Source organism: Pelobates fuscus, chromosome 3, assembly GCF_036172605.1.
Source record: "Pelobates fuscus isolate aPelFus1 chromosome 3, aPelFus1.pri, whole genome shotgun sequence".
NCBI lineage: Eukaryota > Metazoa > Chordata > Amphibia > Anura > Pelobatidae > Pelobates > Pelobates fuscus.
Window position 1 is genome coordinate 381255314 of NC_086319.1, and position 17666 is coordinate 381272979.

At 41.1% G+C, this 17666-nt stretch overlaps 1 protein-coding gene across 1 annotated transcript; it reads left to right on the forward strand.

The window, feature by feature from the left end:
- Positions 1-7841: 7841 nt before the first annotated feature.
- Positions 7842-14583, forward strand: PRDX2 (peroxiredoxin 2). The gene is made up of 6 exons (XM_063445959.1): positions 7842-7937; positions 8327-8434; positions 9716-9869; positions 13079-13201; positions 13454-13584; positions 14396-14583. The coding sequence occupies exons 2-6, from the start codon at positions 8332-8334 to the stop codon at positions 14476-14478; spliced, it is 594 nt and encodes a 197-aa protein (XP_063302029.1). The 5' UTR covers positions 7842-7937; positions 8327-8331; the 3' UTR covers positions 14479-14583.
- The last annotated feature ends 3083 nt before the right edge of the window (positions 14584-17666 follow it).

The window sequence follows — 17666 nt, forward strand, 5'->3', positions numbered from 1 at the left end:
AGGGCTGAGCCAATCCTGCCAGGAATTGAAGCCCAGGGGTTGAACCAATTTACTGATGATGCATTAGCCCACTGAGCTATCTGTTAGGCTGTTAGGGTGTGGGTGTGCCTATTTTATATATTTATTTAGCAGAGTTCTTATCTGTTCCCTTCTATCATTTAACTACAAAAAGTAGCTCATCAGAAATCTTGGAAAACACCAAATTTGGATTCAGTTTAGTGTTTAACTCCTATAAATTGTATAGAATTTAAAATGTTGGGTTATTTTCTTAGCAGATACAGAATTATTGCACATTGTATAGGCGCATTGTATTGGCACTTTAGTGAAAAACATAATTGCAATTTTGGTTCAAGATTAAGTGTTTAGTCTGATTTTGCAGGTCGGAGGCAAACCACATGCCTTCATTTTCAAGGGCTAATGTCTGATGTGGGGCACAAGGAGGAAAATGATCCAGTTGAAAGCAGGTAATTGGCTTTTCAAAGGGCGCTATAAGTGCTATAATGGTGAAGAATTGATAAATGTGAGTTTCATGTTTAAGATGTAGGTGTCGGGATCTGCTAATTGACACGATATAAGTAGAACAAAATGTGGCGTTATGAGCTTGTGAGCAGAAGTGTTGGTTACACCGTGTGAGATTACCGTATAAATCAGATAAAAGGCGGCATATCGGCCTGCTGAAGCATTCTTGCATGGGCACAAAAATGCAATGTAAATATGTGCAATAGGTCCTGGAACTGTGTTTTTGGCAATACAGAAGTCTCAAATATGACCTCTGTCCAGCTACTTCCAGGAATTAGACCTAGGAGGATCTTCTGAAAGGGAGAGTAGAGATGGAATTTATAGATAATTGAATGTTCCTTCTGGCTTTACTGGTTTCCATGGTGATTGCCCCATGTTTAGTATTTCAAAAAATTTTCAGAAATGATTCCTACTTTAACAGAGGTGAGGATATGTCATGACACATTCACATATCACTATTGTCAGTAGGGATGTACATGGGCAAAAAAATGCGGTTCGGTTCGGAAATTCGGGTAAGTAAATTTGTCTGCTTTTGCAATTCAGACCAATGGCATACAGTTCGGTTCGGCACTTTGGCACTTTGGAACTTCGGTAATTCAGACCCTAACTCTAACCCTAAATTTAATCCCTAACCCTAACCACTTGTTTTGTCCCTAACCCCTAACCCTAAACACTTGTTTTGCCACTTTTCGAAAATCCGAAGCACTTTGGCAATTCGGAACTTTGGAAATTCGGAACTTCTGCAATTTGGTTCGGCACTTCGGAAATTTGGGACTTCAGAAATTTGGCAATTTGAACTTTGGACATTCGTAAGCATCCGAATGTCCGAAATGCATGAAATTTGTCTGAATGTACATTCGGAACGAAATGAATTGCACATGTCTAATTGTCAGGATATGTGAAGATCACACAGCAAGATATGTCAGCAATACTACCTACCTGTACAGAGGGCATTCAATGAGAGGTGTATTGTAGGCCCATAGGGTCCCACAGGAACGACGGCTTGTGGGATCACAGGGATCACAGGGGGCTTGTGGGATCACAGGAGGAGAAAGTTGACTAGCAGGAGTAGCAGTATTTGTACGAGTAGCCAATAGTGTTTGGAGAGCCTGGGCTCTCTGGTCCAGCCTGTGATCATGTTCCTAAAACCTGGTGTGAACAGATGCTAATTGCTGCCTGATGACCACGAGATCCATAAGTGGCCCTTTCGTAGTGTCAGGACATGTAAGGATCCTCAGAAAGATGTCAGTGATCCAACTAAAGGCACAGAGGGAAATGATAGACAGACATATTACTAGACCTTAAAGGTGACAGGGCAAAATTATTCGATGGAAATAATAAATATTAGACTGAAAGTAACGATACAGCACAGGAGGCAGAGCAGGGTTAACCATAAGATTACGCTATGCGGCTGCCTAGAGTCAGGGGTAAGATAGGGGCACCAGGACCATGAACCAGGACTCAATAACCATCCTAGGGTCCTGTGGGATCTCTCTCTATGAACAAAACTCAATAGTCAAAATCAAAGTCAAGGGCAGGGCTGGGTCTGGTAATTGGAAACAGCAACAATACCAAGTCAGAAATATAGTCGGGGCTGGTACACAACTAAGAATAGTATGAATACTCATGGTCAAATACAAAGCCACGGGGCGGAGCCTGACCGCTGAGCTGTGCAGACATGGGCAGCACAAGCTCTTGCCTGGCGGGCAGGATTTGGGGTAAAATTGGGGGCTACAAAGCTCAAAGACTTACCAGGGTGCACTACCCACGTTGCACCATGTGCGGCATACTAGAGTTGGAGCCGGGGAGAGACGTCCGCTCTCCCTGACACCCGACTCACAAAGTGACTCAGTTGGTCTCCTATTCCCCCCCCCCTTTTGGACAGGTGGGGGTTATCCTGGTCCCCACTGGGCGAACAGACTAACGCACTCCCTGCTGCCCCAACATACTGCTCACAGCGGGACACCTCACGGTGCTCCGACCTCACAAGATGGCATCACAAAATTTCACACAGTCACAAGGGCCCATCCCAGACACCATCGAATCCATGCTGGCCGCACGTTCCATTGCCACCTGGTCCCAATTGAGAATGGAGAATAGATCACGGGAGGCGATGGGAGAGACGCCTCCAGGCAACGATCGCCTGCCTAGGCCGAAAGCCAATAGAGGCATGACCTCTAAACATCGACCACACAGGAAGAAGATTGCACACCGCTGGTGGCAGAAGCCACCTCATCCTTCCAACTGCCCCTTGGGGAGACAATAATTGGCCGTACAAAAGGTACCGAGTCCGTGGACAGAGGATGTCGGCTCTCATAAATGCCTGGGGCTGGAGGAATATCTCTCGCACCTGTCGCCCCTCAACTGATCCCGAGACCTGGAATACATGCTCAGCAGACCTACCATCCCAGGGAATTGGCTGACAGGGCCGTGGAACCGCAGTCCAGCGAGTGGACTCCAAGGAGGACAGCGGAGGCCATTGAGGACTGGGCCCACCGAGCAGTGCTCAATGCCTTATTGAGTTAATGTTATGTGCCCTACTATCTCACGTCTTTAGTGCAGCAAAGTGTAACACTACATGCCCCAGTGGTTTAAAGCTTGTTAAGTAGGTCAGCTAAGCATGTTTAACATTAACTTTATCAATCTAATTATCCAAATAGCGTTCCGGACATACACTCAGCATGTTTGTCCAAACACCCTATGGCTTTGTAAGAAAGTATATTCCATATGACACACTGTAATTTAAAACGTGCAGTTTCACTTACAATGTTAGGCTTCTACTATAAGCATGTTTTATTATACTAACTCTTCCCCCCTTGTTAAATCTGGCATTTTTGATTTACCACATACATCGAACATACTATCACTGAGCACAACCTACTGTCAGAGAACTCACAAGTATATCTCTACACTAGCATCCTGTATCAATGTGTGTAAAATGCGTACCAATCGAATAATTCTTACGTGCCACGATGTACCTTGTTTAATTAACTTGTTAAATCAAATCTAATCCTGAATGTTTAAACTCTACATCTGTTCTTAGTCCTGACACAACAGTTTAGCATGTTTATATTTCACTACATTAATATAAAATCAGGCTGTCATTTCTAAGAGATGTTAAACCACGATGCAATATATCCCTATTTTGTATGCTTATCGTGCATCTCCCTTTCTTTATTCTGTACCACCCAAAACATATGCCTCAATAAAAGAAAGATTGACAAAAAAAATAAAAAAATACACAGCCAGATCAGGAACACTGGAATCAGGACTAATACACAGCAAGGTCAATAATTGTAGCCGGATTAGTGACAAGAATCAGGAACAGTACAATGCGTCTAAGGGCTGCAGTAACCACCAAAGGGCTTTAGTCCTTGTATTTCTGGAGTTTAAAAAAGACCCAGGCCCTCGTGACAATTATGCATCATTGACGACAAAATATATAAAAAGGCAAGAAGGTGGCTGTGGCGGAACCAACCTCGCCACTGTGCACTGGAGGAGCCTGGTTGCCTGCTTGTTGCCTTTTGACTATGGACCGGCATTTAAATACTTTATTTTCCTATGCAGAAGGGTCTATTCATATATTTCTGCCCTGGCGTTTGGTAGATTCTCGGATTTACTGAATTAACTCATTTAACCCAGATAGCTATGCCATGGAGCCTATTCGCGTAATAAAAGACTTTGGCTCCATGGCAATTGAACTGTATGTGTGTGATCTGATCGCCATTCAGTAATAATGTGCACTCAGACCTAAGCTATCTGGGGATATGTTGCATGTCTGTATTTTATGTAATAAATGTAACCTTGTGTATTTTATTGTATTTTACTGTCTTTTTGCTGCCATGTGCTTAATGGAGTTTTGCCTCTGTCCTTGGAGATAATTGGATTACTTCTCAATTATCTCCAGGATAGAAGACTCTGTGTAACTGGTTTTGGGCAGAAAAGCCCTGCTTCATTTGGTCACAAAGGACTTCGATCTATCTTTTGAACCAATGGACCAATTTGGATGATTTTGACATATGTTTGTATTTGGAGTATGCTGAAAATGTAAGTTTTATGTGAATGTGATGCATACTTTCAAAGTTATGAATAATGTGGAAAAACTATATTCATCTGCCTGTGATAATTATATTACCCATTGTGTTCAGTAATCATATCACAGGCAAAGGGGAGGATTTTGTGTGGGAGTGTCTGTGTGTATTGTACGGATTGATTGGTTGTTCTGTAAAACCCTGTGGGCATTACTATGTTTGTGGATTGGAAATAAAAGAGGCTGTATGTGCCAGTACAGTCAGATTCTGCTTAAAGGAACACTATAGTCACCTAAACAACTTTAGCTTAATGAAGCAGTTTTGGTGTATAGATCATTCCCCTGCAATTTCACTGCTCAATTCACTGTCATTTAGGAGTTAAATCACTTTGTTTCTGTTTATGCAGCCCTAGCCACACCTCCCCTGGCTGTGATTGACAGAGCCTGCATGAAAAAAAAAACTGGTTTCACTTTCAAACAGATGTAATTTACCTTAAATAATTGTATCTCACTCTCTAAATTGAACTTTAATCACATACAGGAGGCTCTTGCAGGGTCTAGCAAGCTATTAACATAGCAGGGGATAAGAAAATCTTAATTAAACAGAACTTGCAATAAAGAAAGCCTAAATAGGGCTCTCTTTACAGGAAGTGTTTATGGAAGGCTGTGCAAGTCACATGCAGGGAGGTGTGACTAGGGTTCATAAACAAAGGGATTTAACTCCTAAATGGCAGAGGATTGAGCAGTGAGGCTGTGCAGGGAAATGATCTATACACCAAAACTGCTTCATTAAGCTAAAGTTGTTCAGGTGACTATAGTGTCCCTTTAACCCTCAAAACGAAGTGTCGTCTTGTTATTGAGGGATTTGGATTGTATGCCGATTGCCAGGAGTGTAAGCTGATTGTATGCTTTTCCTGTTTGGCGGTTTTCCCGGGTTCGTGTGTTTCCTGTTCGGGAGTTGGAGGATTCGTGTAGTTTGTAGTTCGGGAGATTGGTGCTTAAAGTAGCTGCCTGTGCATCTGGAAAGGGGAATATCGCCTAAACGGTTTTTAACCTCTGATTTTGGCGCCAGGACACTGGAACCGCAGTGAGATGGATGCGATACTGACAATTTTGAAGGGAGGACCTTGGATTGACGCAGAGGCACCAATGTTGTCACTACAATACCTTGGCTGGATTGACGCAGGCGCATCACTAGAGGTATATTTCCTAACAATCTATATCACACATTCAAGGGTCTCAATGACAGCATAGCCAGAAACAAGCACATGCAGCATTACTAGGTGTGTAATGTGATCCCACTACACCACTTAACTAATAGAGGGCTGGGCTGCAAATTTCTGTACCCCAGCACCCCCTCCCAACAGTTACTTGTCCTCCGTCCCCTCCTCTACGTAGAGATCATGAGCTGAAGAGTACCACAACTTGGGCTTCAGCCCCTAAAGACCCTTCTGGCAACGCCTATGCACTCCATCAAGTCATATTTATCTGATCAACATCCGGCTAGGTCAATGGATAATATACAGGATATTAACAATTTAGGATGATGGGTGCAACGCCCCCCCCCACCCCCTTCATATGTCCAAAAATTCCACAATAAATTGAAATATGTTTAATCAAACAACCTATATAGGAGGCATCCAGACAGAGTATGAGGCTTTCTGAGACATGATTGGAGACAGGAGTGGGGGTTTATATGATTACTGTGAGTATATAAAAGGTAAAGGAATATAAAACACATTCAAAGTCTGAAATGGGGATATGGAGATATACTTATTCACAAGCTGTATAATGGGAGGTGTAATAACTTAGTTATAATAAGCAAACATATTGGACATGATAATTTACTTCTTTATATCTGCAGTCATAATATAGTAATTTCTTAAACCAAATGTAAGGTCTGATAATTTACTTATGATAATATTGTGCCTATTGAGAGTATAATATCCTTATTACAGGATAAGGCATGGTTAAACAACTTCGCTTTGATTCAGTAATGCAGGGTATAATGATTTTCTTATCCTCATACAGTAATATAGTTATGTAGTATAGTGTAGTTCTATAGTATGATCATTTTTTTCTGCAGTAATGCAGGGTACAGTAATTATCCTCAGTAATATAATGTATGATAATGTATTTCTGCAGTAATGCAGGGTATAGTAATTATCCTCCGTAATATAATTTATGATAATGTATTTCTGCAGTAATGCAGGGTATAGAATTATCCTCAGTAATATAATTTATGATAATGTATTTCTGCAGTAATGCAGGGTCTAGTAATTATCCTCAGTATTATCATTTATGATAATGTATTTCTGCAGTAATGCAGGGTACAGTAATTATCCTCAGTATTATAATTTATGATAATGTATTTCTGCAGTAATGCAGGGTATAGTAATTATCCTCCGTAATATAATTTATGATAATGTATTTCTGCAGTAATGCGGGGTATAGTAATTATCCTCAGTAATATAATTTATGATAATGTAATTCTGCAGTAATGCAGGTTATAGTAATTATCCTCAGTAATATAATTTATGATAATGTATTTCTGTAGTAATGCAGGGTACAGTAATTATCCTCAGTAATATAATTTATGATAATGTATCTCTGCAGTAATGCAGGGTATAGTAATTATCATCAGTAATATAATTTATGATAATGTATTTCTGCAGTAATGCAGGGTACAGTAATTATCCTCAGTAATATAATTTATGATAATGTATCTCTGCAGTAATGCAGGGTATAGTAATTATCATCAGTAATATAATTTATGATAATGTATTTCTGCAGTAATGCAGGGTACAGTAATTATCCTCAGTAATATAATTTATGATAATGTATCTCTGCAGTAAGGGTATGCAGGGTATAGTAATATTTTTTTTTCCTACAATAATGCAGATTATAACTGACCCTTGGAATAAGGATATTATGTTACTGCTGTAACCTAATTTATTGCATGATATAATTACAATAATGCAGGGTATAATAGCCTATTGGTTTTACACATACACTAATATTTATTGATTTTAACCCATATATAATTACATAAAATAGTCATCATATTGCAGTAGACTGGTAGAAAGGGTATCCTGCATGTGAATAATCTTCATTATAAGCTGCAGGTGCAGATATTCTTATTTAAAACAATCTAATAATTCCTCAATGCTTCCCTTCCCTGTAATATACTATATAATATTCACTGTAATATCTATTATATACATTCAATATAGAGCGAGCTAATCTAGCACTGTGGATGGGGGTGGACTGGCTGCAGCAGGATGTCCTCCCCCCCTCCCCGGATAGAAGATGAATGGTACGGTCCGGGGTATATAAGGGTCTGCTGGCGGGCTTATAGCTCAGTGCGTGCTCAGACACGGAAGTCAAGGTGAGGGTCTATAGCTGGGAGGTCAGGGGTCAAGTTCATGTGTTAGGCTATTAATGTTCTGTTTAATGTCAGCCACGTGCTGCCTGCTTTTTTTAATGTCTAACACTGAATGACTGGGAATATGTAATTATTAATTATTTAATTTAAAGTCAATATATGCATTGTCTGTGTTTGTGAATTGAGGTATCAGGATTTGTAAATCTCATAATACTATAAATATTGTGCAAGGTTACTGTGGGTATCCACAATGGGATTAGTGTATGATTTCGCAATGCTACAGTGTAATTACATAACCAAAGCTGCAGTCTGTGACAGGCACTCCTGCAAGAGATGGCTTTACACTGTGTTAATTATATACATTTATTTTACTATTTTTTTTTTTTTTTTAGGCATAATGGCAGCAGGAAAGGCTCATATTGGAAAACCAGCTCCAGATTTCCACACTACAGCGGTGGTCAATGGAGAATTTAAAGAAGTTAAACTGTCAGACTACAAGGGTAAAGCTGGCTTAATATTCCTTTGTCTTGTGCACCACAAAGTGGCTAATGTGAATAAATGCCTATAATGGAGGCTAGCAATGCATTGAGGGTTCGCAGAAAATATATGGTGAAAGTGCCATATCTATTGTATTCTAATTTAAAGAGAACATTTTAACATGTAATGGTAAATATTGCATGTCTTGCAAACACCATGAAGGTGATCTGCCTGCTTGTACCATGACAGCCTATTTAGGCTTCATTAGATATACCTACAGTGCTGGGGCCCAGTTCCTATTCCCATCATCCTGATCCTGTTTGTAATTGGACTGCTTAACCCCTTAAGGACCAAACTTCTGGAATAAAAGGGAATCATGACATGTCACACGTCATGTGTCCTTAAGGGGTTAAGGGACACACAACACTACAGCTTAATCTAAAGTATTTGGAGGTGAAATCTGCCCCTGCAGGCTGCACTGAGTTTTTTTTTTTTTTCACGTGTCTAACTGCCTCTAATGCCTGTCACTCCGCTGGCCACGAGGGCCTTCCTGGTTGCAATCCTGCAAAATTCAGTGTCTCCATGCTGAGCATTGAGATGCTGATTTCTTCCCCCCACATCTGTGGGACTCATTCAATGAGATTATAGTTGATCTGCTCCCACTGAAATAAAGGCAATAAGTTTACTTAAGGTGGTCTGATGTTCTAAATGGTTAGTATAACAGTCTAGCATCAGCATTACATGTTTGCATTCTTAATGCCATTGTTCCTGTTTAAGTGTCACACTACTTGTTATAGATTTTGCACATAATGGCAAGTCATACAGCCTCGTGTCTCCTGCCTTCCTGATAACCATCAAGTTATTAACTCAGCCCTTGTAGAAGGCATGAATAATGTATTCACATAAACCGGGTCTCTGCTTGCCATACAGAGCTGGATTGCTCAGTGCTGTCCATGTAAGATAACCCTACACATTCTGACGCCTATTGCCAGCCACCAGCTGTGTACATGTTTTACAATATTTAAACATGGTGTCACATTACATCCAGGTTGGAGCAGGTCTAACCTGCCACTTGCTGGGTCTGATGCAGTGGCTTTAACCTTGCACCCTGTTTATTACTGCAATTCTTGTCGGCAGAGCCTGCCTTACTACGTGTTGGCTCAAAGAAACTACTAGTTTGTTCTTGTTCAACCCCCACCTTAAAAACCAGACTTTCAGTAGACTAGTCAGTGAAGTAAATGGATCCTTTGAGACATTTGTTACTGATGACTATATGGTTTAACCTGTGTTTGCTGTATTGGTAGGAAAATACCTGGTTTTGTTCTTTTACCCCTTGGACTTCACATTCGTCTGCCCCACGGAGATCATTGCATTCAGTGATCACGTTGAGGAATTCCGCAAGATCAACTGCGAAGTCATTGCTGCCTCTGTGGACTCTCACTTCTCACATCTAGCCTGGTAAGACTCACTTGTGTGTAACATGCAGCTGCTCCTCATCATTGTGGTTCTTCCATGGTAAGAACTCCCCATGATTTCACAACTGCAACCCCAGCAAGGCCTTTCCTGTAAGTTGGGAAAATGTACAACTATTGTACCTTGTACTTCAGGTGACTTGCTCTTTTAACTCTGATATAAAGAGTAGAGTGCCAAGCACACTCTGTGTATGTACTGCTCGTCATGGATGTCATAACTTTTATTTAAAAAAAAAAAAAAAATCACTGAATCTCCTTTAGATTGAACCAGTTTTAATAAAAGGGTTGATTACATAACATTCCAGAATCTTCAGATAACAGGATTCTAATTAAAATGAGCAGTGGAATACCGGTGTTAACATGTGACTGCTGCTTTTGAGGCAATATTCGCAATTCTCTTACGTGGTTAATCTGTTTCACTAACTGGCATGTGATCCCTTCTTTGGACATGTCTAATTTGAACAGGTCACTGATTCTACTTAACTGAGGGTTTTAACAAGATATGCCACTATTCTTCAATATTAGGCCCCCCAACATGAGGGGTCTGTACTCCTTCCAAACATGTGTTTTGTATAATTGCAATAAATATAGCTTTATAGTGCATGAAGTTGTCTAAGCGGGAGGTTATGTACAGCTCTTGCTGATGGTTATTTGCATCTGTTGAATTGTCTAACTCAGCGGATCCAGCTAGGGTGTGTAGCACCTAATCTGTATAGTCCATCCATACAGAACTCCTCAGATCCTCCACTGTTAAACACTTATCTCCCTGCACAGAGGGTTGTGGAATAGACTGTTAAACACCCAATGGTCTTGGGGATCCATCTCTTCAATTAACGCAGAGTTCTTCTGTTACACTGGACCTTGAAGACCTCTTCATTAATCTTCATTCTAGTTAAGCCTGCCCTCATGAGATTTCTGTTGGACCCATGGCTTTTAGGCTCTTGTTTGGCAGCCAGTGATAAGCTGGCTGCAGGGTGGAACTTCAGAACAGGACTGATTTAAGGGTTTAATCTCCAATGGTAACCGTGCCTAAAGTTATATAATGTATATTATCTATAATCACTCCAGGGATTTTCAAAGTCTTTCTTTATTGAAGAGTGTCATATCAAACACGGTCTCGGCGCTGACTGATGCCAGTCCCACATGGGTGACTGGTGAGTAGCTAATTGGCGGTCCAATATGTAGGTGGTAGTTGGCTATGGTATTTTTACCCTGAGGAAAGTTTGTTTTGAACTGAAACGTCGATTTTGATTTGACACGCTTCAATAAAGTTTTTTTTTTTTTTACTTTGAAAATCCCTGGAGTTGACTTTTTTATCTAATTTGTACGATCAAGCACCAGGTGAAAATAAGTGTAGGAGTGCAAGATTTCTGTCTTTATAGAGAAGATTAATTGGTGGGCCCATGAGGTATAAATTAATCATTGGATATAAAATTAACTAACTTGCCCCTTCTGGTGCAAACCAATACATCTGTTCTGACGTCTGCTTCAATATGATCTGACCTTTGTGCAATCTTCGTGAAATTCTTGTTTAATCATTAAAATGACAATCTAGGTAACACAACTACTTGATGTAGTGGTCTTAGTCTCTAGGTCAGGCATCCCCAAACTCTGGCCCTCCAGATGTTGCTGAACTAAGAGTCCCATGATTCTCCGTGTCTATTTCATTCATAGAATCATGGGAGTTGTAGTTTAGCAACATCTGAAAGGCCAGAGTTTGGGGAAGCCTGCGCTAGGTACTGTTGCAGTCTTTCTTAAAAGGACATTCTGGGCATTAAAACAACCAAAAGTTGGTGCCAGGCGGTCAGATGGTCTCGGTTAATCAGTGACTCAATTCACTAAATTGGCTTAAAGGTATGTTATTTCCAAGCTTTTTATTTTTTTTTACATTCTTTATGGTGTGAAATGAATAAACTATCTTGTGATGCCACAACCGTGTTGACCAGAGTTTCTCGTCGAAACATTGCCATGGTATACGAAATACCCATTGTTTATGACAATAGACAAGATAAACCTTTATCAATAGATTAGCTAGTGTGTATTGGTATCTAACCTCCAAGCCAGTCCAGTAAATGGGGAGTCACTGACTGAGCATCATCTGACCGCTCACAGCCAATCAGCAGTGCCCCTGCTCTGCAGCACTTTGTGAATCTGATAATTAAGAAGCTGGGGAGTGGACATCGCTGTTGGCGGCAATTTGGGGGTTAAACCACTCAAAAATGTCTAACCTCTTGAAGTAAGAGTTCCTCCTGGCACAGTAACTTAATTTAGATTAAGGTGTCTGGAGTGTCCCTTTTTTAAGCCTTGCCATTTCAGAGAAACAATGTTTGTCAGTGTTCATCCCACCTCCATGGCTGAGATCGTAAAGACTGATCTATGACATCAATGTGTATCCATAGGAAAAGAATCGGGGTACTAGTACAGACACGGTAAAACGCCATCCATGCTGAACAGTTCTGTTGTCCATTACAGGGTTAAACGGACCAGGACAGTTCATTGATCTGGTCTGGATGCCTATAGTGTTCGTTTGCTTCTTCCCATAGAGAAGCACTTATTATGGGTGGTATTTAATTTTTGATGGAACGCTGTTTGATGTGAGTTCCATACTATAATCCAACAAGGTTTGTGACTACAACTGCTGCTAACCTATCGTTCTGCCATCTGCCCACTGCATTACAAGCCAGCCGGGGAAAAAACAGGAGAAATGGTAGTTTCTCCTCTGTTAGCTTACGATTACTATGTGCAAAGTACAGAGTTCATTACAATGACAGGAAACTAAGATGGAGGCACCCAGTTGCAGAATAGATCTTAATTTCTTTAAACATTTGAATATTTTGTGGGTATTTTATTTTTCTTAACATCAAAAAGCTTATTTGATAAGCAAACGGAACAAAACTCCTAGGAAGTGAGTCTCCTTTGAAGTGCATTACAATTGTCCAGGTTTTGTCAGAATCACCACATACAGATTTGTGAAATGCCTAAATACTGTGTTCTTTGGACTGAGTTGGGAACAAAAGTCCTGTATTGTCTTTGAAGAAGTTTTAAATAAGACAGTAACTACAAAGAAAATACTCTATGTAAACTAGATCTGCAAATAAAACACAACTTTTTTTTAATTGAGACCAATGCGAATTGGATATTTCTGTGTGCCCACACTGACATTGCCGTATAATCAAATATTGTAATGTCTTTCAGGACAAATGTTCCCCGCAAGGAAGGTGGTCTGGGGCCTATGAATATCCCTCTGCTGTCTGACTTAAAACATACAATTTCTCAGGATTATGGGGTCTTAAAAGAGGATGATGGCGTGTCCTTCAGGTGTGTTTCATTTGGTTACTCTGTTGCTGCTATTCTAGTGCTATGATTTTTTAATTTTTTTTATTATCCTTCCACCCCCAATGGAAGGGTCTGGTTTACCTGCATAACTCGCTCTAGTCAGATATGCAGTCTCTCTCATAAACCCAAACAGCTGGTGCTTTGTACTCTGGTTTCATGTTTTCTGCCTCTCAGACGTACTGTCCATATGAACATTTGGGAATCTGTTTTAATTCTGATTATATTTCTTCTCAGGGGTCTCTTTATTATCGATATCAAAGGGATCCTCCGCCAGATCACAATAAACGACCTTCCTGTTGGTCGTTCTGTGGAGGAGACTCTCCGACTGGTACAGGCTTTCCAGTTCACTGACACCCACGGAGAAGGTAAGTGGCCTTTAATGCTGCGGTCCGTCTCGTGCTGCTGCAGCCAGTTTGACATTCGATTTACTATAATCTGCTCACTGGGTGCTAGAACTCTGATGCTGGTAGGCATGCCAGCCATGTTTAGTGGCGTCACTATTAATGCACAACGCAGAGGGGATTTCTCTCCAAGGGATACCAATTGGAAGGATTAGTGGTGAGAGAATTATACAACATATCTGGACATTTCCCTGTAAAGGAAGATTCAAATTTAAAATTCTAAATAAAGGGTCATGTTGCATTACCCCTTTAAAGGCACAATTTCTTACTAAACTACTGTATTTGTGTCTGTATATCCTCCTGTCTGTAATCAGCCTCTGCTTTAAATGATAACTGTATGTATTTCTAGTTCATTGTGTGCGCCTTTTTATAAAAGGTGTCTTTGTGCATCCAAGGCTAATCCCCCAATGCTATGCATTAACACCTGTAGTCCTGTATCCTATCTCTACTCTACCTTATACTCTTGTCTGTCCCCTTCCATAAAACTCCTTGTCTTCTCTTCTAACATGCCTCATTTCCCCAACTCGTAGATTGACTTGTGACTGATGTAAATAATAGTCTATCCAAGAATCTGGGTCTTTCCATTAACCCCTTAAGGACACGTGACATGTCATGATTCCCTTTTAATCCAGAAGTTTGGTCCTTAAGGGGTTAAGACACCAGTTACCAAGGGCTGTTATTTTGCACAATATTAATGTCTGGGTATAATGGTAGGGGCCATGCAATGTAACGCTGCTTCAGTGATATAGTTGCTAAACTTTCCTTCTGTTCTTAGTGTGTCCTGCTGGCTGGAAGCCAGGAAGCAGCACCATCAAACCCAACGTGAAGGACAGCAAAGAATATTTCTCAAAGCACTGATTGGTACACACAATGTGAAGAGGAGCCTTTAACAATGTTCTAGTATTTTCCATTCTTAGTCTTGTTACTTGTGTTATCAAATAAAGAATGAATGGAGTTCCTGGAGTCTCTCTTGTGGTTGGGTATTTTATCTGGGTAGGGTTAAAGGGTGTCTGATGTCACACAACGACCGCTCAATCTAATAAATGATCACGTGTCTGCAGCTTCTAATGCAGTACTGGGATAGCGGTCTCCCCCTTGACCTCTATGGAGTGCTGTTTCTCTTCAGTAATGATATGCAGTTTATGATCCTTGGCGAAAACCGATTTTTTTTTAAATACTAATACAATCCCTAAACACCAGCTCTCTAGAACGGTGCTAAGTGAATTATAATAATTGGGACATGCTGGAGAGGAGTTAAGTATAAAGTACTTTATCTCTACTGAACTCCTAAATTGTTACTTTATGCCCTAGAATAGGTGAACACTGAAATCATTACTTCCTCTCTTTGACAGTGACTGAACTATTCCTGTGCATGCCCTCTAACATGGTGCCTCCAAACACAATGACTCAGTGGTTATAGTGCCTGGAGTTTGTATGTAAGGTGTGGTGTGTTTTTTGTTTTTTTTTAACTGCACATAGAGCTCACTCTATCCCCTCCCTTTGCTGGATATGCAACTCCAGTCAGCAGAAACAGTGTCATTAGCCAACCTGGAACTAGACTGACTCGCATCAATTGTCTATATATTATGTAGACTGGCATTTGTTGGCTGAGAGCAGTCAGTTGATGCCCGGTCAATGAATGACAATATCCTTTAATGGATTTGATTTCCCTCTCACAATCTTTGGCACATGCCCTCATATTCACCTTAAACTAATTACTTGGGTCTGCAACTTCCTAGCTCAGGATCTGACTCAGGAAATTTATCATGTACTTATTTCCTGACTCAACAATTGCAGTTTCAGGCTCCAACAGTCACATTGCATCTCATTTATCCCTCACAGCTCTGCTAGTCCCTATAATGGCTTTCCCAATTTGTAATCCTTTTTAAATCAAACTTAGACACTATCCTACAAACTTCAACCCACACATCTTTACTTTATCCCTCTTCAATTACTGCACTCGTGACACTAACCTAAACCTGTCGTGCTAGTTTACACCCACGTTACTTGTAAAGATGGTACTTAGCAAAGATTGTAGCCGTCTAATGGAAATATCTCCATGCCCTTCATTTCTGATACCATCAAACATCATTATTACTTATGAAATATCAATAGTGTGTGGTGAGGGGACAGGTGGGTGTTATGAAGTGCCAAATTGTTCGTTTCCGAACCAAACAATTTCTTGATCATACACATCCCTACCAAAAAAAAGTAAACACTGGGAGTAATTAAACTAGAGACAACATTTAGAACCTATTAAGCAGTTTTTTTTGTTTTTTTTTCACTAGCTTTTGTAGATGAGGGATTTTTCAAGTAAAAGTCAAACTTTTTTCCCTTCCACTATTTTCACCATATTTTATTAGTAGTCAATAATATGATGTGATACAAATCATGTTATGTAAGGAAAGCCCTTAGTGTCCTGGGGGGAAAAATTATATAATTTGTATGGGAACCATAAATAAGAACATTACAGCTAAACACAACCATAATAGTGTTAAAACAGACTTGGTCCTGGGGGGCGGGGCCGGACCGCCAAGCTGGATGGCAGCATGCAGGCTGAGCTCCTGCAAGCCATCAAACTTTATGCTCTGAATTCAGGTTTTCCAGCTCCCGAACCAATCACCAGCGGTGGTCCATAGAGCTAAAGGGACACTGGATCCAGGGTGAGGCTGGCTCACCGAGCTGCAGTCCCCTGGAGGAGAGGGCACGGATGCCCCAATCGAGGCCTACTCCGGCGGTGAGGGGGTCAGACGGCCGCTGCCCCTCTATCCTGCCTAACAGAACCCAACCTGGGGCCCAAGCGAGCGTGAATGAGGCCCCGTTCCCCCCCCTCTGGACTGGTGGTGGTGATCCCGGTCCTCACCCCGAAGCCCTGACGACAATATGGTGACTGAAGCTGTGGGGCCTAACAGCCAGGCCCAAGATGGCGGATGCCATGTGCACAGAAGACATGGGGAGAAACAACTCACTCCCAGCGCTCTCAGCCGACACTGTAACCCCTGCCTTCAGACCCTGCCCAGGGAAGCGAGACAAGCATTCCGCATCACGGCTGCAACACCAGGGAAGCCGGCGAACGGCTCAGAGTGCGGCAGGACTGGACTGTGTTTTGCTGCCTGCTCTAGTGGACACTCACCCACTGCCGCATGAAACGGATGGAGCAAGCACCAGACAGCAACAGAACTCCCCGTCTTGGAGGCCCAGCAACACCGCGACGACGGCTCCCCACAGAGGCAGCACTGGTAGCTCCTAACGGCCGGGGTGAAAACGGCATCAAAGCGACATCACAAGACCCAGCCTGAATATCAAATGTGATCAAACTACACTAGCCTGTTTGTAAAACTACTGCTATCTAGATGCATCAAGCGACCTTTCATACCTAGCAAGTATTCTGAGCATAAACTTAACCTTGGTAAAGAAATTAGATGTGTATGTTTAGCTTAAGCAAATATGCAAATATTCTCTGTATCACTTTCTTGCCTCCCTCATGTCTCAAACTTGTTAAATAGTGCAGCATCTCTTGACTATCCGTACTAACTGTTTATGCTGATCCCATGTGTTGTATAAGTCAGTGTTTATGCCTGTAATTTGCTCTGCACTCAAAAATAAAGAATTTATAAAAAAAAAAAAAAAAAACTTGGTCCTGAACGTACAACATGGCCAAAACAGTCCGGTCGTTAAGGAGTTAAATCCCTTTTGTTTGTTTATGCAGCCTTAGCCACACCGCCTGCATGAAAAATGGTTAATTGTAATACGTTAACTGACTTTAGAAGTTTTTATCTCCTGCTCTGTAAATTGAACTTTAATTACATAAAGAAGGCTCCTGTGGGGTTTACATCGCTATTTACAGGGGGGGAAGATCCATTTTAAATTAACATGCAATAAAGTTTAAACAGATCTCTCTTACAGGAAGTGTTTAAGTTTCCTGCCTCGGTGTGATTAGGGTTGCAAAACTGATTTAACTCCTAAATGGCAGAGAATTGAGCAGCAAGACTGCATGGGCACCATCTATACACCAAAACTGCTTCATTAAGCTAAATGTTTTGTCT